Genomic DNA, 21,613 nt, shown 5'->3' on the forward strand with positions numbered 1-21,613 from the left:
TGCTCTATCTGTATATCTGAAACCAACACAAATATTATAGTGTTTCCAGACAGTGCTTGCTGCTACAAAGCAAATCACCCCAGGTAAATTGCTACCCTGGAATGTCTCACCATTTGGGAAACTGGGAGGCATATAGCAATGTGGCTGGCTGAGGTTCCAATCTCTGATCAGTTGTGAATATCACTAGGCAACCTATCTTGTAAAGGTTTACAACCTATCTTGTAAACCTACTGCACAGGTTGCTCTGAGACACGTTTTCTAAACTATATGTTCTAAGGAAATGACACACGATTAAGTACCGCTCAGAGAGAAATCAAAGATGTGAAGTTTTTTCCTCGGTACATGCTGCAGAGAAGCTTTATCTCCTAAGTTTCTGCCTATCAGGCAGCTCTTAAAAGCACAAGAGCAGTACCAGTAATAAAAATGGCAACTGATGTTGCCAGTAAAGGCTGAGTTGGGGCTGCAGGTAAGGAGAGAGAGAGAGAGAGAGACTGCACTCTGCCTTGCTCCTTTGGTCTGTAACTGTGTCTGCCATTTATTGGCAACACCCCCTTCCTCAGCTCAGGTTACTTGTGCCTTTCCCATTGTAGATTCCAATTGCTTCTGGTCTCTCCTTTCCTTCTCTTTAATTGTGATGCTCTTGGGAGCCAGACACTATCTGGACCCTTTGTTCCTTGGCTTAGAGTGATCTCCCTAGCTTTGATCTACATTTCAGGGCCTCCTTTTCTTAAGGCCATTCTCCAAGAATGAAACCCAACAAAGCCAGAAATCTAAGACTCAGTCTGAACAGTGAGTCTCCCGCCCACCTGCTTTGTCTGCAAATCATCCCTAGAAGCTACAAGGAAATATGCTTGTGTTCTAGACATATGTGCAGCTTCCATAGCGGCTGAACTGTGTCCTCGTGGTTGAATTTTCTCCCTTCCTGAGAGACTGAATTTTCTCTCTTCTTGCAAGTTGTCATTCCAGGAAATAGTTGACATGGCCTCAACTGTTTCCAGCCATGACATTAGCTGCTTTCTGTTTGATTCACAAACAAATCTAATTTTCAACATAAATGAATCACATATTCATAGGTCTGGGAAGGAAGAAAAAGCCCTTGCTACAAGAAGGAACCATCCACTCAAGAGTACAGGTGGGCACGAACTGGAAAAATGTGGTTTGGTTTGTGGTTCATGGCATGCCGGGTTTGTGAACTACACACTGTCACGAAATTTTAGATGCTAAACAAACCATTTTGCTTTGTGAGTTTATGATGCGGTAGAACTAGCCCCCTTCCATCATGCTAGAGCTAGAGACATCAAATTCACAGGGGATTTCCAACTGACTCTCCTCTAAAAAAAAGGTAAAGGTAGTCCCCTGTGCAAGCACCAGTCGTTTTCGACTCTGGGGTGATGTTGCTTTCACAACGTTTTCACGGCAGACTTTTTACAGGGTGGTTTGCCATTGCCTTCCCCATTCATCCACACTTTCCCCCCAGCAAGCTGGGTACTCATTTTACTGACCTCAGAAGGATAGAAGGCTGAGCCAGTCTGAGCTGGCTACCTGAACCAGCTTCCGCTGGGATCAAACTCAGGTCATGAACAGAGGGCTCCGACTGCAGTACTGCAGGTTTACCACTCTGTGCCATGGGGCTCTCCTCTACCTGCTCCCGAAGTTTGGTAAGGATTAGATTCACGGGGTCTGAGTTACACCCCACCCCTAAAGGTGCCCCCAGGAAAGTGCTTTCTAGAGAAATGATAGCCACAGGTTCAGGAGGTTCAGGAGTGTATACAATGGATCCTGTGCAGGCTAGAAACATCAAACTCACAGGGGATTTTTGACTGACTCTCCTCTATCTACTCTCCAAGTTAAGTGGGGATTGAATTTACAGGGTGAGTTACATCCCCTCTCAAAAAAAGAAGGTGCTCCAATCCTCCACTGTTTCTAATGGAGGAAAAACAACAACAAAAAGCAAGGGCAATAGAACTCCCACAGAACAGAATCAGGGTCTCAGAGAATCTCTGCAATAGAAACTGAAGATATAGGGCATTTTTGCAACCTCAGCAGAACCAGTGTCACTGTGGCAGTGCAAACCCAACAGGACTGAGGTAAAACCAGGAAAGTGCTTTTGGGGAAAATGTCAGGCACAAGTTCAAAAGTGTATAGAATAGACTCCCTGCAAGCTACATTCAGCAAACACACAGGGAACCTCATGCATGGGTGTAAAGGGTGCTAATTGTGGGGGAAATAAGTCTTCCTGCCCTGCATATCCCAGGCCCTCATTCCCAGCCACCAAACCCATTCTGCCAGCCCCCTGCCTAGCAGGTCATCACCAGGAGTCTTGGAGCCTCCTTCCCCTGATTCATTCCTGGGCTCTCCACAGAGGCAAAAAAGTTGTTAGCAGGCTTCAGATTCAGTGGGAACTCACAGGAGCACAGCTCCTGAACCTTTCTGAGAGTTCCACCTTCTCCTTCTGAGAGCTCCACCTCCTTGTCCATTGAATAGTATGTGCAGCTGCATCCCTGGATTAGCTCCACCACCTATTTTTCTACAAAATGACCACTGGTTGTTAGTACTGTCCAGAGACACGAGCAATTGCTAACACTCTTTGGAGTGGAGAGCACTGACACCAGTGAATCAGAGAAGGGGGGGCGGGGAGGCCCACAGTTTTGAAAAATTTCTGCACCCTCCTCAGTTACCCCTGTGTGGCAGAATGCCAGGTGTGCCACACCTATGGCTAGGGGGGCACAGACCACCAACACTTGTCCTCTGTCTTCTGCAGGCACCTGCAAAGGGTGCACTGTGACCCAACTATGTTACTGTTGGAGGAAAGAGTGGTGGCAAGTGGGAGGAAGAAGAGGCCCATTCCCTCTCAGTAGGGAGAAGTGAATGAGGAGCAGGCGCCCCCTCCAAGAAAGGCTCTCCGCATTTGGTCTGCTGTGGGTGGGATATCAAGGCAGGCCACCCTGCAAGAGGTCAAAAGGACTACATGGAGGGCCCAGGAAGTAGCCACTCACCTTGTTGGCAAGATGATCGCTGTGTACGGCCAGCCCTTCTCCTTCTTGGATGACATAATGTTGTGTATGTGGACTAACGTTGCTGTTAACCAGGTTCCTGCATGGCTCATTGGGGCTTTTAGGTTGGAGCTTGGGGACTCAGGAACAATGGGCAGTAGGATCCAAATCCCTGCCACCCTGCTCCAATCACGGGCCCCCTGCTGGTTTAAATGATTCAATGGTGTCCTAGCATGGGAGACTTGAACTGTATATAGTTGGCCCCATTGGCCCAATAAACAGTCTTTTTTGAGGGCAGCTATTACCATGCTATAACTAATAAAGAGAGCTGTGATCACTGCAACCATGTCTCCTCCTTGCATTGAACCCACTATATTATACATAGCCTTTTGCCAGTTGCAGTGGTGATGATCAAGGCTCAAGTTTCCGAGGCAGAACCATGCAATTCATGGCAGACCTCTGAAACAATGAGCAGGACAATTGGGGCATGGCCAAGGCCCCAGGAGGGGACAGTCCTGCCACGGGGCTACAAAGTAGTTCTGCTCCATGTTCAGGGAATGGATGCAGACCACATGGCACAAAACATCACTGCCCTAATATGGAGTAGCCTGAGGGAGTAGGTGGGCGGTGGCAACCATCCATGGCTACATGGTCATGGACGCCAGCTCTAACACGTGCACTGCAAGTGCCTAGTGCACTCACTTCAGCTGGTGTGAAGGATGCTGTGGGGCTGGGGCTACCTGGGATGCTGCCCCCCTTCAAGATGTGGTCCTTGAGACCTGCAGGCTCCTGGCCACCCCCTCCTCAAGCAGCATCAAGTCTTCCCAGCTGTTGAGCAAGAGGCAAGGGGAGGGGGATGAGGAGCTCCACCTAGACCATGAAAGCATGTTTGGTGGAGCACAAGAGCATGGTGCAGGATGTAATCTGCATGACAATCCTGCACAGGGAAGAGAAGCTCAGCATCAGCTCCAACAACTGGCTGATCTTCTCCCTAATGGTGTGTGCCTTGCAGGACACCACTGAAGTGTTCTGCTCCCATACAGCCAGAGAAGGCTGGAGAATTCCACCCCTCCTGTTGCTTTGAAGTTTTGTAAACAGTTTGAGTGGCGACAGTTTGTCTGGAAATGTATCCATTCATGAATAGTGCATGACTGCTCATGGGATTTTTGTGCCAGTTGCCCCACCATAAGCATCGCTTTGCGAAGCAGGAACTGGCCAGTGTTTGTGACAAACTCTAGTTCATGAGCTGGTTTGTGCCCATCTCTACTCAGGAGATCCACATGCATTAAGCTTCTGATCATGGTGTACCACAGACAGCACCAGGTGTGCCAGTTGTATAAGGAGCTGTAAGTGTCTCAAGCAAGTGATCAGGGAGCATCTAAGAACTGGGGAGGCCTCCTGTGTGTTTCAGATTTCCTGCATTGTTCTGCATTTCCTGCCTCTAATGAGTAACAAGATGTGAGGAGAGGTGGAAGAGAATGTCTGATCTATTGAGAAAGGTGTAGATTTCTTAGAGGCATCAAACAAAGCCTGTTGCTTCAGAGGTTATGATTTCAGGTAGCATCAAGGTTTGGTCAAGGTTTGTAATTACGTAATTCCTGACTTGGATTTGGAGAAGTATTAATCATTAATGTATGAATTAATGCAGCATATGAAGATGCTTTATTTTCCTGGGACTTTTAAAAAAAGTATGTCACAGACAGGCTTTCCTGAATTCTTTTGCCACAGAAGCATTTGGAAGAAACAGCTAATAAATGACCCAAGTGTCCCCCTACCTCCCTCCCTTTTTATTAACTGTAAATTGGACCACAGGGAGTTCGCCTGTCCCTGCTACCTGTTCCTGACAGTGGCCATGGCCAATCAGGCTAAATTGTAGACTGACTTTGCCTTTGTTGCAAACTTTCCTTGCAGTGATAGAATTTATAATTTGGATATATTTCCCCATATTTATCAGCAAATTGGCAATTTGATAGCTTGCCGTAAGATCACATTATTTCAGTTTGTTCTAGAAAAAGGCTTATCTATGACTGTAAAATATGCTAGTTCTGTTCATATCAGGGTTGTTTTAGGCTGAACAGGATGAGGAATGGTCTATCTGCACAGCCAGAAATATTATAGTCCTCAGGCTGTCTTGGTTCTAGCCAGGCCTTGAATTTAGCAGGAGCTCACAGGAGCACAGCTCCTGAACCTTTCTGATGCCCCACCCCTCATCCTCCCCACCTACCTACCTTGACCATTGAATAGTAGGTACAGCTGCATAACAATCCCTGGATTAGGAGAGTGGGTAGTCAGCCAGCCACCAGGAGCTTTGCCACATCCCCAGCAGCCCTCATTAACCCCTGGAGAAACCTGTGCCACCCTTTCTCTAATTCTTGTGATTTTGGGTGGTGGGTGGCTTGCTGGCCTTTTGATTGTGTGTGTGGGGGGGTGGCGGCGGCCAACAAGAGCACCAGGTGAGCGAGGCCTGCTTGGGCTGGCTAAATCTCTAGTCAGCCCAAGTAGGCCTTGCTCACCCAGTGCTCTCCTTTCTTGTGTCAGGTTGCTTTTGGCTAGTGGGGGCATAGCATATGCTAATGAGTTATGCTAATGAGCTCCATCACCTATTTTTCTTCAAAACGACCCCTGGTTCTAGCTGGCACTATAGTGTTGCTGTGGAGTTCAGTCCTCAGCTAGCTACATTTATGTTGTTCTGTGGCACCCTTGCATCATCTCAATACCATCACACTTCAAAAGAAAAAGGCAGGTTGTTCCTTTTATTCCAGGGCGTGTCTGATACCTTCCCTCCAGTGCTCATCATTTTGAGCTAATTGGAGTCAGTAATTTATGAAGAGTAATGTTTTGTCCTTCCTCTGCACTTTCATTTGTTTATTCCAAATGGGAGTTGCACATTTTCATACCCCACTTGCTATGCGTCTCCAGTGCACGCTGTAGTCCCAAGCAACCCATTAAAATGATGAAAGGACACCTGGCTTTATGAGAGGTGGAAAGACCTGTAGAAGATAAACAGGGATGGATAGCCACACCTAAGTGATAAGTGTGCTAGCATGCAAGCAAAATTCCACTCCAGTATAGAGCAATGAAAGCATTCTTTACCATTTATGGTGACTTTTTGCTGATATTCATTGGCTTGGATTAGATATTAGATTGGATTGAACTGCCCTCCCCTTCTCTGTCCATCACACACACCTGTCCTACCTCCAAGGACACTGGAGATTGATGTAAGGCAAGCATAGGACTGAATACTGTATCTGATTTCCCAGTTACCAGTTGGGAATCAAAGGCATGATTGAGAAATATTCAAGAGGATAGAAGCACCATCTCTCCTAGAGCAATAGGAGAAACAGTGATGGGTGGTGGGAGGAGCGAGGGTGATGTTCTTCTTTGAAAACATATGCTGTTGCAAGTACATGAATTCTGTCCCATATACCCACTATGAACTGTGTTCCTAGTCAGATCTCCCACAGTTGTGTCCATTGGCTCTCTGCCTGTCTTCTGGGCCAAGACTGACAGCAGAAGTAAACAACGATTGTAGGGAAATTAGTAGAAAAAAATCCAAAAACAACAGCAATGTAATACTTCATTATTAGGACTAACTAATCACTAAATAGCAAACTTTTGAGTTCCCTGGAATTTTTCCATTAGGCTGGAAATTCAGTACAATTTTTTTTAATGGGGGGAGGGAATACTTAGGGTATGAGGGAAAAGCTCCTATGCAGTTTGTAGAGCTGTAATAAGATGTATAGCAACCCCATGGCTCAGAGTGGTAAGCTGCAGTACTGCATTCCAAGCTCTGCTCACAACCTGAGTTTGATCTCAGCAGAAGCTGGGTTCAGGTAGCCAGCTCAAGGTTGACTCAGCCTTCCATCCTTCTGAGGTCAGTCAAATGAGTTCCCATCTTGCTGGGGGTAAAGTGTAGATGACTGGGGAAGGCAATGGCAAACAACCCTGTAAAAAGTCCACCATGAAAACGCCATGATGCGACATCGCCCCAGAGTTGGAAATGACTGGTGCTTGCACTGGTGCTTACCTTTAATAAGATGTATAGCAGTCGTAGGATTAACAGCTCTGGGTTGAGAAATACCTGGAGATTTTTGGGGTGGAACCTGGGAATGGGCAGGACCTCAGCAGAATATAATGTCATAGAATCCACCCTCCAAATGCAGCCATTTTGTCCAGGGGAAGGTATATTGGTTGCCTGGAAATCAATTGTAACAGTGGGAGATCTCCAGGTACCACCTGTAGGTTGGCAGCCCCAATCATAGCCTTGAATTATCTGGTGCTGGGTACAAAACAGATTTGAAGATGCCCCAAATATATAAAAAAGCAACAGTTAATCAGACATCTTTCCATTAGGCACCCATAAATATTCAATCCAGTTTCCCTAAAGAGCAGCAGTAAATGCATCCTGGGAATAGGGATTTTCTGAGAGAAAATATCATCAGAGGACCATGAGTAGTTATTCTCGCACGCTGGCCACCATGAATAGCATTTATAGTGCTGCTGCACTCTGTTTCAAAAGAATAGGGGGGGGGGGGGGGGATAGCAGGAACTACATATAAAGTATGGTTCCACCCTAAAATATTTGGTTTTCTATCCTTTTTCTTTAGGTACCTGAATGTTGTAAAAAGAATCCTTAACAAAAACCAAAGTCTAGTACTGCCCTCTAGTGGAATACCAATCTCTTTATGATTAAGCTCTTAGCTCTTCTATAGTAATGTTTTGAATGATGTCAAAAGAAAATCAAAACAAGAGAAAGGAAGAAAGAAAGAAAGAAATGCAACTATTTCACTTAGAAGAATAATTTATTGCTACAAAATAAAAACAATTTGCTCCCTTTTCTTCTCTCTTTCAGAGAACCCAGGATAGCTTAATTCCATTTCAATACCACATTTATTTGGGGTTGCTCTCACTCCCATTTTAAGAACTGTGGTAATTTAATAAATTATTTGAAAGTGGGCCAAAGAAAAAGAAGAAAATTGGATTGGATTAGCCCAGAGAATGAAGTGTGCAGGTGTAGGAGGTCAGACTTCCTAAAGAATGGTTTGAGATGGTAAGACCCCTCGTCATTCAACAGAAGGAAAATACAGACCTAGATACAGAGCTTGGCATAGGGCAGGAAAGGTGGGGTAGTTTCTTTGTGTGCAGTTCTGAAGGAGATCTGGCTGTGGGCCTCAAATGTGCCCTGCAGGCAGCACTTCCCTTGGTACTCTGTTGTAAACTGACCACAGGAGCTGACTTGGGCATCAGGAGTAAGAAGGAGAAATAGAGGATGTTGGTGATTTACTTTGGTCCCCATCAGTTTTCTTTGGCACTGAAGAGTTCTTGCTTGAAGCAGCATATGTTATATGGATCAAGGGAGCTATCATCATGAAGATATTGGATCAAACCAACAATTTGCAAAGCAAAGCATTCTGTTTTTCAGCAGAGTATAGCCACATGTTCTGGGGAAGAGTCATAAAAAAAAGCAAAATGGCCCCTCTATTTGGATCCAGCAGCCAGTTGTATATAATTGCCTCTCTGAATAGACCTAACCTTCAGGAAGTTGTCAAATCCTTAAAAAATCTATTTAAATTGTCACCAGAATAGCACCCCCCAGCCAGGGACGGCCCTAGACTGTCTGGCACCCTAGGCAATACTAACTTCTGGTGCCCCCCCCCCCCCCGCACTGATAATGTCACCTAGTCACATGGGGGGCACCCAATCTGGTACCCCCAGAAGGCTGGTGCCCTAGGCAATCACCTAGTTTGCCTAGTGGCAGGGCTGGTCCTGCCCCCAGCACTGAGTTCCTAGGCTATTTGCAGGTTGTGGCAAACCACTTACTTGTAGCTACCTAGTACCAGTTTTCTACCAGTTTCATTAGATTACTGAAATTCTTTGGTTCTGATTCAATATTTCCGCTTATTTTAATCTTTCTCTCTCCACAGTACAGAGCATTTAAAAAAAAATCTGTACATGCGCTCCGCAGTCATCTTTGTCAATGCAATGGTTTGAAAAGCCATCATTTGTTTTATTTATTGCACCCAGAAGATGATCAATGCTCGTTTTAAGTTGTGCTTTTGCCAAGATGAGGTCCCTGCTTATAAAGTCACTTTTCTGCACTTTCTCCAACTTTAAAAAAAAAACACAAAACTCTCCAGAGCTGCACAAGTCGTTTGGGACAACTGCACAAATTATCCAGAATGCAGAGATATCTTAATTTTAGGCAATGACTTTATCAGCTATATGGATTCCATCATCAGACTGGCCACAAATTCCGTCTGTTTGAGCGCCAGGGATCCCAGAGTCCCAAGACTGCCGAATAGGGACTAGGAAGACTCAGGCTGACTTTTTATTGCCAGCAGCACATCCTCAATGAAAGATGCATTGTTCTAGCCACGAGGTGCTGTTGTTTCCTGAATGCTTTCAGGAGGCAGCAACGTCGCATGGCCCCTGTTGTTGACTCCCATTATTCCACCTCCTGCACATGGGCTCAGAGCAGGTTCCCTGGGACAGCTGCACATCACTGCAGGAGAACAGCTCATGCTCACAATCCTGTTGTGGATTCAGTTCATGCTCACAATCCTGTTGTGGCCATGCTCATCTCCAGGCTCTCCCGTTGTCTCAGAGAAAGTGAAGGCCAGGTCCTGTTATGGCCCTAGACTTGTTTCTGGGTGATGGTGTCACGAATGCATTCGTACAGATACATGTACTTATCCTGGAGAGAGAAAAAGTGGAGAGATGCCATAAATAATGGAAGGGTAGCTCTGCTCTCACCTCTTATGAGCAAAGAGTCTCTGATATTCCAGCAAGAAAAAGGAAATCACATCCCAGAGGGCCAGGAATTAGGTCCGAAAAACTATAGTAAAACAACATATACGTTCAGCTTAAGCAAACTATAACAGAAGCAGAGGAAGCTGGGGCACCAAACCACACTATGAACCCCTTACAACTACTCTGTGGTTACTGAAATGGTAAGCACTGGTAACAAGCCACCATTTAGTGAGCACCTCTACAGCTCAACAAATCAACCACTTGAAAAAACCATATTCTTCCCCTCCAGCTGGCCTCTATAAGGCAATGGGAGTCCTATAAGCCTGGGAGTCCTATGCTTAGGGATTATTGTGGTAGTATGGATAGCACTCCAACCCACAAAGACCTCTTCCTTGCCACACTGAGGACAATGATATGTACAGTTCTGGTCACAGCGGCTCCTTATGGATATCTTACTGTAGATTTTCAGAGCAGTAAGTCATTAATCTTGACTTCAGATTCTGTGCCCAAATTATGCACCATTCTTTTTCCTCTGGTGTATTTATTCTGCAGCTATAATTTAAAAATGCACTTTTTAAAACTGGGATATAACATAATTTCTGACATGTGAAGGCTAGCGTCTGATTTAAAAAAAAATGCAATTGCCCTATCACAGCTGAGCAGTGGCATCCAGCAAGTGCCTTCCATTTAAATCCTCATGGTTCAGGTTTAGCGTATGCATTTTAGCATTAGTTTGTTGAATAAAAGAGAACAGATAGGAATGCAGGCAAAGGAGGAAAAACCAATGTTGAAATTGACAAGATTTCTTTTGAAACTGACAAGCAGCTACAAGGGGATTCTCTGCTGTGTTATCAGCCACTGTGAAAAATGAGAAAGAGTCACACAATCTCATAATAAAGGGGGACATGTTGAGCATACAGAATGCATGGTAGAACCTACTGACATTGGCATTACAAACTGTGATCAGGGCCAGATTAACAATTAGGCCAAGTAGGCACTGGCCTATGGGCCCCCACGCCTTTAGGGACCCCAGGATGGCTCCCCCAGTTTTCCCTCTGATTGCAGCTGCATGGGCAGCCAGCAACTGAGTTGCTCTTTGCCTGACTTGCCTGGTGTGGCTGCTGCTGGTGTTGTTGCCAAGTTTGCTTCTCTCTGCCTTTCCCCCGCAGCTTTGTCAAAGGGGCTTTAAGAAGGTGCCTGCAGGTGCAGCAGTGACCATGGGTGGCAGGGCGGGTGCTTCAACTCTGAGATAATTTGTGAGGTGGGCCCCCCGAGATTTAAACTGCCTAGGGGCCTCCATGGGGTTTAATCCAGCACTGGCTGTGATTACTGGCAACATGTGTGTCCGTGCATGCGTGTGTACCTGTGCAGAGTTGGCAGCAACTCCACCATGCTTTGCACAAAACTGTGATTTGTATGGGGGAGAAGTGCCAGAAGCTCTGGAGAGCTTTTTAAAGTCATGTGCCACTAAATTGAAAAAAATGGGGGGGATTTTCACTGATGCCCTAGTGCAGCTGCATAGTAACACTAATTTCCTGCCCTTCCTTTGCATGGTTTTCTTGTGTTTTTCTAATTTGATCCTCAGAAGAAGCCTCACACCTTGATGTAGCAACCGCTATGGGAACCAACAGACCAAGGGGGAGAATGTTAGCCCACACTTTTTGCTGTGTATAATTGTAACCCCTTTGCCCATTGGGTCATTCCTAGCAATGGCTTTCTAGCAGAAAGTTAACTTTTGTATCTGACTTTAATAAATCCTAACCATATTTACATGAGCACAGATTTGTGGAGTCAATAACTGGCAGAACCTTACAGCCTGAACATTTCCCCACCCCTTCATGAAGTGGGAGAGCTGGTGGGCTTTGTGTGTGTGTGTGTTGGGGGGGGGGGAGAGATAAAGCTCTAACGGAAAGTCCAAAGGGTTTGCTATAGAACATCAGAGTAAGTGAGTCATCCTGCCCACTTCCTGCCATGCTGGTGAAAAGGCAAAAAGTGGTCTGCCAAAATTGCTCATAAGAATTTTTTGTTCTGCCTCATCAGCTGATGCTTTCTTCCTTCTCTTATCTCAGTCAGAGAGCCACCCACTGCTGATGGGTAGCGGCATAGATAAGGAGGAAACACTCAAGGATCCCTTGAATCTTCCAGGGGACAGACTCTAGAACAGCAGAATGCCACCTCTTGGCCTTGATAGGGATCTTGGTCAAGGCCCTTGGTTGCAGCTCACGCAGCCCTCTTGCCCCTTACTTACCAGTGTCGGCATCATCAGACAGCAGCTCCTCACCAGCCTCAAGACAACCCCATACACATCCACACTTTTCTCTCCTTTCATCTGCTGTAGCAAGGTGTCCACAGCAATCAGCATGCCCATCTGACCTATGCCTCCCGAACTGGGAAAAGATAAGAACCAGCAGGGGTAAGCAGATTGTGTGCATTCCCTTCACTACAAGAACAGAGCCATCTTCCGCCCACACCCACTCTGAGGCTGACTTCATGTTCCCTCATCCCAAGAGATTCAGAGCAACAGCCAGGTACCAGCCAGTGGCAGGGGCAGAAGCCTACCTACAATGAAGGACCAAGGGGCTGCTTCTCTTCCGATGTGGCACCAGCTGCCTGATGTTGGTGAGGAAGCCCACCAGGACCCTGGGTGCCGGCTGCTCCTCTCCTGCCCACAGTGGGAAAAGGAAGCGTTGAAGCACCCTCTCCTTGGCCTTCTTCTCCTGGCAAAGCAAGGACAGAGGTTGTGATTTCTGAGCAAGTGTAGAGAAGTGGGAAGCAGGGTACTAATTAAGAACTCTGCATAAATAAAAAGCATACAAGCAAGCCAAAGGAGACCTGTCTGATTCAAAAGTATAAATGTTGGTACATTGACAAAAAGTGGTCCATTTAAAAAAAAAATCATAAAAATTACCACAGCCATATCCATTGTAACCCCTTTGCCCATTGGGTCATTCTGATCAGCAAACTTTGAAAAATTCCTCCAGCCTAAAAGGTATTTCCTCCAACATAAGAGGCTCCTCTGCCAACAAAAGACTCACTTAAGTTGAAAGAAGGCACCTCAGGCAGAAGGAGCATTGGTGAGTGGAATGCCAAGTAGCATAATGGCAGTTAGTATCAAGCTGCTTCTTTCTTGTCCCTTCCTAGGCAGGTAGAAGACTGGGAACATACCAAGGTTGCCAGGTCTGTGTTGGAAAATACCTGGAGACTTTGGGGGTGGATCCAGGAGAGGATGGGGTTTGGGGAGGGGCCTCAGCATGGTATAATGCCTTAGAGTCCACCCTTCAAAGCAGCTATTTTTTTCCAGGGGAGCTGATCTCTGCCACAGTTCTAAAAGCTGCAGATTTCCAGGCTCCACCTGGGGTCTGGCAAGCCTAGTGCTTGTGTCCTATATAGCCATTCCCTTAATTCTTGGCACCAATTTCTGATAAGGCCTATTAACTGTATTGCTCATCCCCCAACTTCCAATTATTTGCTACTTTTCCTTGCTGACTAGATTAGGCAGAAAGCTGGTGAGAAATCTTGACAGAAGATTGAGTCAAACATGCAATGTGGAAGAGTATTGTAAGTATGAAACAGAGACTGATTTGGCCCTGAGTGATAGCTATGAGTGATGACTATCCTCAGGGGTCGGTTTGTAGAAAAATAGGTGGCGAGGCTCATTAGCATAACACATTAGCATATGCCACCACCCCCCCAGCCAAAAGCAACCCAATGCAAGAAAGGAGAGCCCTGAGCAAGCGAGACCTACTTGGACTGACTAGAGATCCAGCCAGTCCAACCAGGCTTCACTCGCCTGGGGCTCTCTTGGGCCACTCCCCCCAGTCAAAAGGCCAGCAAGTCACCTGCTCCCCACAATCACATAAGAAGTGGAGAAAGGGTGGTTCAGGCTTCTCCCGGGATTAATGAGGACTGCTGGGGGTGTGGCAAAGCTCCTGGTGGCTGGCTGGCTGCCCACTCTCCTAATCCAGGGATTGTTATGCAGCTGCACCTACTATTCAATGGACAAGGTAGGGAGGGAGGAAGAGGTGGAACCCTCAGAAAGGTTCAGGAGCTGTGCTCCTGCTGAATCTGAGGCCTGGCCACCCTCTGAAACATCCATCAAAAACTATCTGTGGACAAAATGAAGGGGGGGGGAATATCCTGTGACTGTTATATTATCAAATGGTATCTAAATTCAAAGAACAAATAGCTAAAGAAGGAAGTTGATTAATAGAGAAAATGGTTTTTGAACAATTAACCACTGGAGACTCAAAGCACCTATTAGGAAAAAATTATAAAATGTCATTGAATTGTGATACAGAAACAGAGCAAGTAAAAAACTGTATGATAAAATGGTTGCAAAACTCTGGAGAAAATATAAGCATGAGTCAGTGGGAAAATTTATGGACTAAAGAAATTAAATTTACTTAATGTCAAATATTAAGGGGGAAATGGTATAAACTGCTTTATAAATGGTGTATTACTCCCCAAGACACTGCAAAAACTAATAAAGAGTATAATGGGATGTGTTGGAAATGTCAGAATACAGATGCAACATTCTATCATATGCGGTGGACATGTAAGAAAGCAAGAAAATATTGGATATATGAAAAAATCAAAAGTTTCAAGTTTGTGATTGATCCAAAAAGTATGCTATTAAATATTTTACCAAGCAATATTTCAAAAACACATCGTGAATTATTTAAGTATATGGTGACGGCAGCAAAAGTAATATTTGCAGCAAAATGGAAGGCGGAAAGGTACCCTGAATTGAAGCAATGGAAGAATAAATTACATGAATATGCAATAATGGCAAAATTAACATCTTATATACAAACAAACTGATTTTAGAATTTCAAGAAACATGGAAAGTATTTTTTGATTGAAAATCAGAAACAAATTTGACTAAAGACAGAAATTGAGAAAAGGGAAGATGTCTATTATAATAAATTATCAGATATGGCCAAGAAAGACAGAATAAAGATACTTAAATAATGAAAGATCAAGAGAATATATAAGTAAATTCTAGATTAATGTAAGTAATTGTATAATTATCAATAATTATATGACTAGATTATTGTAGTTTATGTTTAAAACATGATTTGGATATTGTAGATGATTGCAGTTGATGATTATAGAGGGCCATCGATGTATTTACATTTAATGTATGATTCAGATAACTTTTGTACTTTATGTTCTGTAATGTGTTGTAAATTGATATAATAAAAATTATACTAAAAAAAGAGAAGACTGTTAGTAGGCACACACCATGCAACATCCTTTTCATTTTAGGTAATTCCTCATGGCCTACAGGAACCGGTGATAAGGAGACTAATGCAAGTAGGGAAAAAAACCTAGAGAAGAAATCAATCTTCTTCCTCATAGGCTTAATTGACTCTTTTTAAATCATTTCCTCCTGAGTCTGCTGGTGATTGGAGAATGAATGTGTGAAGCCATTCTCACATATAAATCCCCCACCACTCACATACACATTTCAGTCGGAGCTGAATGCACGGCCACCCTGAAGCAGCCTTCTCGGGGCCTTGTTGGATGGTCAGCATCTCTGTGCAGACAGGTTCGCCCTCAGAAGGCCAGCAGGTGTCATCTGGAGCCTACACAAAAAAAGGGACTGCAAGGTTAGCATCTTATTTCCTTCTTGCTGGGCTTGACAACTACTATTATTGGCCATTCAGAATGACTGTGCCTAGTAGAAAGCCATCTGTGTGGGAACTTGCAAATCACACCTGGCTTTAAGAAGAATGCAGCCTCTCTCTATTAAAAGGAGGATGCAGAAAAATGAAACCAGCATGCAGCAACATCCATATGAAAGCCTGGTTCTGGTACAACATTTTCCATACAAATACTTCTGGGGCTTAATTTCAATAATGTTCCCAAGGAGGCAACAAGCAATGGAAGGAATTAAGGGCCCCATTAAACATTATACTTGCACCTGGGCAAGCCGGTTCTGGCCCACAGACCACACATTTGACACCCCTGAAGTAGAGGGTGAGCAGCAAATTAGCATGCAGCATAATGAATGGTGTTTAACAGATGCAAGGACCAAACTGAATAGAAAGCTTGGTTTATATGGTCACTGAAGGAGTGTGCATGCATACAAAAACTTATGCCTTGAATAATACTTCGTTGGTCTTAAAGTTGCACTGGATTCAAACTTTGTTCTGTAATTACATGAGATAGATTTTCCTGACAATTCTATATACCCGATTGAACTTCTCCCAAAATTCTGTTCTGTTGAACCACTGAATGCTTTGATCCCAGCATGGTCTATTTCCATCACTCTGTGTATCTGCATAATAACAGGCTTACCAGGCTGCTCGTCTGCCCAGATGTTAAACTAATGATGGTGTGGACTCCATATTCCCAGATCAGCCCCCAGAACTCCTCCAGGGTTAGTTTGTCAGGTCCTTCAATAGCGATATAATCCTTGGCTGAGTTGCAACCCTACAAACAACAAAACAAAGTAAAAACTATATAAACCCAGTCAGGACAGCTATAGCTCAGATGATAGGAGGCACAACATAGTGCTATATCCCTCTGGCCTCATACACTCTTAGAACAAACACTGTGATGACAGGAACCCCACAGAAAGAGCACTTTGCACGCTGCATAAACAGCAAAAGGAAAGAACAAAGACTGTTGTAGCATAGGTTTAACAATACTCTCCTCAGATTCCTTTCAGGTACTCCACCTCAGGACATAAGCTCTGCCTGCCACAAGGATATTGTTAGCATGCTGTTCTTGGACTGGTTGAGGAGAAGATGCTATGGACTTGAATGCAATAGTTATGCTCTCTGAACGGGGCTTCTTTCACATATTTCTCTTCTGTGGAGTGAGCAAAGGATATCAGCTAGCAGTTCCAGCACTGCACTGGCACTTGTGATATGCCAGTCTTGGGGCCTTTGGGTAGAGCTGACCATGTTTTGACATTTGATTATCATCAGCAGGGCTCATTTGTCTGAGATATATTTCTGCCAATGGAGCAAAAATAGTGTTTGGCATTTTGGAACAATTATACACTTCTGCCAGATAGTGCTACCAGGTAACTGTTATAAAGTGGTTTTGTATTTGTGCGTTTCATTTCAACTAACTTTGAGTAACACTCTTTTACACTTGCAAGTTTACTACTCAGTTTACAAATATTATTTTAATTTTGAAGTCTGTGATTCAAAACATTCCCTTTGTGTCATTTGTATGTTTGAGAACTACATTTCCACACATTTATCTATGATTACAATGAAAATGTTGGCTCGATGATTCCAAGACTGATTGATCCTTACAGACTCATTTTCCCAATCCAGCAGCAACTGGGTTATTCTTGAGCACAGGGCCAGCGTGTGGGAATAGGCCAAGTAGGTGGCCGCCTATGGTACCACCTGGCCTAGTTGTGCCATGAGGCGCCCCCTCTCTCCTCATGCCTGCTGCCTTCCTGACTTCGCCAAGTCTTGGGAAGCCTTGGCGACATCGGGGTGTGTGGCAGCGAGTACGCTCAGAGCCCAGCTCTGAGTGTCCCCACTGCCTTTCTGACTTTGCCAAGCCTTGTGAAGCCTTGGTGAAGCCTCAGCAAAGTCCAGGGAGGCATGGCAGAGAGCATGCTCAGAGCCCAGTTCTGAGCGTGACTGCTGCCTTTCTGCCTTTGCTGAGATTTCCCAAGGCTTGGGAAGCCTCAGCAAACTTGGGGGGGGCATGATATCATCAGGGCGCGTGCGCAAAGTGTGTGCAAATAGAACACTTGGGGCAGGGGGGTTTGGCCTGGGGCACAAGAACCCCTATCATCATGCCTGCTTGAGCAGTAGGCTACAACATATTTTTTTAATAGATAGAAATATATGTTAAGATATGTCTTTTACACCAATGTGAAAGCTAATTCAGAGGAAAATACGATACGAGTAAATGATTCCTCCCTGACCTGGTTGCTCAGGTTAAGCAGGACCAGCCCTGGCTAGTATTTGGATGAGAGACCTCCAAGGAATACCAGGGTCGCTACGCAGAGGCAGGTGATGGCAAACCACAACCAAATGGCTCTTGCCTTAAAAACCCTTTGGGGATGTGACTTGACAGCGCAAAAAAGGTGATTCCTACCAGAATGGTGCAATATGCATCAGATACTATTTGGAGGATCAGAAAAAAAAGAGAAGAAAGGATAACGTATAATAAACTCACAGGGATGAACCAGACACGTGAGAGGTCTGAGAAGGGATCACGATCCAGTGCTGAGAACTTCACTTTGGCATGATCATCTGCAAAACACCTTTTGTGTGAGTGGAACTGTGCAGGTTTAATGAAGTATATCACACTCAGCAAAACCCTAAGTATTAGTAAGGAAAAAGCTGAGAGCCAGTAAAGAATTGTGATGTGGAAGACAAAAAGACTGAGAAATTCCATGAAGGCACTGCAAATTCCATGCAGAACAGTACAAGAGCTTGGAAAGGCCAGGTTTCCTCTTTCCCTGTTTCCCTTTTTGTTTTTTTTAATTGGCACTCAAATTATTTTGTCTGAGTCTCCTGTGTACTTTTCTGTGAGAGGCCTGCTTTTGTGATTAGCATTGGCCACCCCTCCCCCACTTTAGTATTACATACAGTATCACTCCTCACCCCTATATTCTCCAGGGTTCTATAAACACTCAGAGGCTTGAGATGGCTAATTCTGCCTCCCACACTTTTTCATTTAAATTGCCAGTTTCCCTCAACATTCCATGCCTCCTAAAGAATATTTGGTCCTCAACAGACCTTTTTGATGGTTGTTTCTTGTGGTTAATTAACAAAGTCATACTTTCTGCATAGCTGGAGATTCCACCCTTCCTTGGTTGCTCTGGCTGACCTTGTTGACCCCTACTTTAGCGACCTGGTTTTGAGCCTTTTGTGATCACAATGGGGAGGCACTCACTCTGTTATTAGGAGGAGTAATAATAATAATCTTCATCATCATCTGGGGAGAATAAGGTGGCATTGGACACACAAGTTTTATCTGCATGAAAATGTTAAAAAGCACACTAGCTGCCTCCAAAGTTAGAATGCTTTTGCCCAAAATAGTACAGCTCTTTCCTATGCTATGTATGTTCTCAGAACAATTTGTGAGTTTTGGCATAACTCATATGCAATGATTTCCCTATCCCAGTCCAGCTTCAGAAAACATTACTCACTAGGGATCTTGCTGGAGCAGAAGTTGATCTGTTGGCTGCCAGGAAGTGGTGTAGCAGAACTGACTTCCTCTTTTGCTGCCTCCAGAAGCATCTGCTAGAGAAAAGCAGCGTAAGAAAGGGAGGGAGAGACTCTGGCTCAGAGATGAAGACTAGGCATGGCAGGATCATGGAGGTCAGGGGAGAAGGGTTGAATCCAGGAGCTTCAACAAGTGATGTGGAAAATAGCACAGAGCCAGCCTTGCAATACAAAAGGCTGTGTCAAATGTGTACCTTAGGATTGCCAACTCTAGGTTTGAAAATTCCTGGATATTTGGGGGTCATGTCTAGGAAGGGTGCTGTTTTGGGAGGGGAGGGAACCTTAGCAAGGTAATATACCATAACCATAAAGTACATCCCCCAAAGCATCCATTTTCTTGAGGGAAACTCAAACAATTGTAATTCTGCATCTCCATGCCCCATGTAGAAACTAGCAACCCTACTTGGTGCTGATGTCCTACAATGACCTGGCAATAGGATTGCCACCTCTTAACCCAACACACCTAGAGCCCTCTTCATTGCTGCAGGTGAGGGACTGGGGTGGGGGATGTGATGGAAGAAGAGCAGAGGAGCCCTGCAGTCTTTTCTCTAGCTTCAGCTAGAGAATTCAGGGCAACATCCAGCAGGCAGGGTGATAACCTTACTTGGCAAGATTCCTGAGCACTAGGCATGGGCATTTAATATTCAAAAATGAACTAACTACATGAAGGACATTTTGGTTATATAGTTATTAATCTCAGTAGGGTAAATAATGATATTTGGCAAAGTTACATTGAGAATGCAACATGCTTCTACTGAAATTGATGGAAACAAAAGTAATAATGAAACAAGGATTAATTGTAAAGGGTTTTTTTTTAAACTAAATTAATTTTTTAGAATTAATTTTTTTTAAACTAAATTAATTTTTTAGAATTAATTTCCAAAAAAAGCTTTTTTTTGGAAGCTTTAAGGGAAGCTAAATTAATTTTTTTAATGAATGCCCTTAGTGAGGACCTTCCTATACAGTTAGCAGAACAGAGAGTAGCCCTTTCTTGTATGTTCAAGGACAGAGCTGATTATGGACACCACTGAAGAGTCTTATGCATAAAGTGATATGAATACTGTATCTGTGGTGTATGATCTACAATGCATAAAGTGTATACACATTTATATACACATATAAATCACTACTTCTGCCATCTAGTGATGAACATGTAAATTATCCCTAAAAAGTTAGTAGGTACAACCTGAGACCTGTTACACTCATGATCTGGTGATCTTTGCAGTAGCTTCTTGTATAATTTGCTCTCATCTTCCCCTTCTTGACTAAAGCACATTGCTTAGTGAGGAGGGGAGTATTTGGAATACCGGTATCTTAACATGGGCATTCTTGTATTGCATGTATGCCTGATATAATTGTGACTGCTTAAGTTGGCTACTTATTGCCTTGATAAACTCTCTCTGACTTCACTGTATCAGGTTCTCACTACTTCCTCTAAACTTGCACTAGAAGCTACATAATTTTGTTACTGATCCTTTTACCGCCATTTGTGGGTGCCATTGCCCAGTCTGGATACATTCCCTTATGCCTAGTAGCCTAATCTCATCAGATCTTGGAAGCCAAGCAGGGTCAGCTTGGTTAGCATTTGGATAGGAGACAACCAAGGAAGTCAAGGGTCACTACACAGAAGCAGGCAATGGCAAACCACCTATGAATGTTTTGTGCTTTGAGAACCCTACAGGGTCACCATAAGTGAGCTGTGTCTTGATGGCACATTCCACCACCACCACTGAACCCAAGGCAATAACTCCTCTAGTATAGAAGTGAAAGAGAGCAGAGGGTTCTCCTCATGAGAATTTAGGCCAGTTACAACAACAGGTTATGTCCATACAGGTAGAGGACTAGGGCACATGTATCTCTCCAACCACACATGCTAATCGTGTAGCCTCAGCTTTGTACTGTACTATGACAGAAGGGTCTAATGCCTGAAGTTCTGTTTGAGCCTGTGGTGTGCATGACAGTGATCTTCCATACAAGTGCTCTGACATGGCCCATCCTTAACACCACTTCTTTTGGTTTTGCCCTGTAATTGCCATGTCCAGCTCTTACCTCATACTCCCTCAGGAAGCCCGCATTGGCCTTGTAACTGTTCCTTGCATGATGCTGAACGAAGCTCTTCAGAGGGACCGGGTGGGAACTTCAGAGAAATATAACAGAACAACCTTTGAGCTCACCCATTAAGTCAATCTTATACAAGTTGACAGATCTGCACAGAAAAGCCAGTACCAAGTAGTGGGACACTCCATTTGTGCAAAATGGATTGTGTGGTAGAATCCTTCTTGCACATGAACACAAGAAGCTTCCTTATGCTGAATCAGACCATTGGTCTATCAAGGTCAGTACCATCTACTTTGACATGCAGAGGTCTTTCACCTCCCTTGATATTTTTAACTGGATATGCTGGGGACTGAACATGAGACCTTCTGCCTTCAGATGCTGTACTACTGAGCCACAGTTCATTTAGAGAACAGGTTTGCTGTGTGGAATAACTGATCACAGCCTTATGCAAAGTGGGTTAATCTGGAAACAGAAGTTGAACTTACAGATCTACTCCAGATAGGCCAATAAGTGGGTTTTCAGAGATCTTCTCTAGGATGCATTTGTGCAGGAAAATGTACTGCCCCTAGAAGAGAAGTGCACACAATTATCGTTTACACA

At 44.3% G+C, this 21,613-nt stretch overlaps 1 protein-coding gene across 3 annotated transcripts in view; it reads right to left on the reverse strand.

The window, feature by feature from the left end:
* Positions 1-7,776: 7,776 nt before the first annotated feature.
* Positions 7,777-21,613, reverse strand: part of LOC132566267 (receptor-type tyrosine-protein phosphatase V-like) — a 72,460-nt gene continuing 58,623 nt past the window's right edge. For 2 of the 3 annotated variants that reach the window (XM_060231116.1, XM_060231118.1), the window contains 9 exons: positions 21,499-21,578; positions 21,005-21,092; positions 18,880-18,973; positions 17,901-17,977; positions 16,047-16,181; positions 15,209-15,331; positions 12,303-12,460; positions 11,992-12,130; positions 7,777-9,687 (listed from right to left, as the gene is read on the reverse strand). In XM_060231116.1, the coding sequence (XP_060087099.1) occupies positions 9,628-9,687; positions 11,992-12,130; positions 12,303-12,460; positions 15,209-15,331; positions 16,047-16,181; positions 17,901-17,977; positions 18,880-18,973; positions 21,005-21,092; positions 21,499-21,578 (954 nt within the window). In that variant the 3' untranslated portion in view covers positions 7,777-9,627. The remainder of the gene's footprint in view (positions 9,688-11,991; positions 12,131-12,302; positions 12,461-15,208; positions 15,332-16,046; positions 16,182-17,900; positions 17,978-18,879; positions 18,974-21,004; positions 21,093-21,498; positions 21,579-21,613) is intronic. The other variant, XM_060231117.1, reaches the window with a different exon arrangement.

Source organism: Heteronotia binoei, chromosome 2, assembly GCF_032191835.1.
Source record: "Heteronotia binoei isolate CCM8104 ecotype False Entrance Well chromosome 2, APGP_CSIRO_Hbin_v1, whole genome shotgun sequence".
NCBI lineage: Eukaryota > Metazoa > Chordata > Lepidosauria > Squamata > Gekkonidae > Heteronotia > Heteronotia binoei.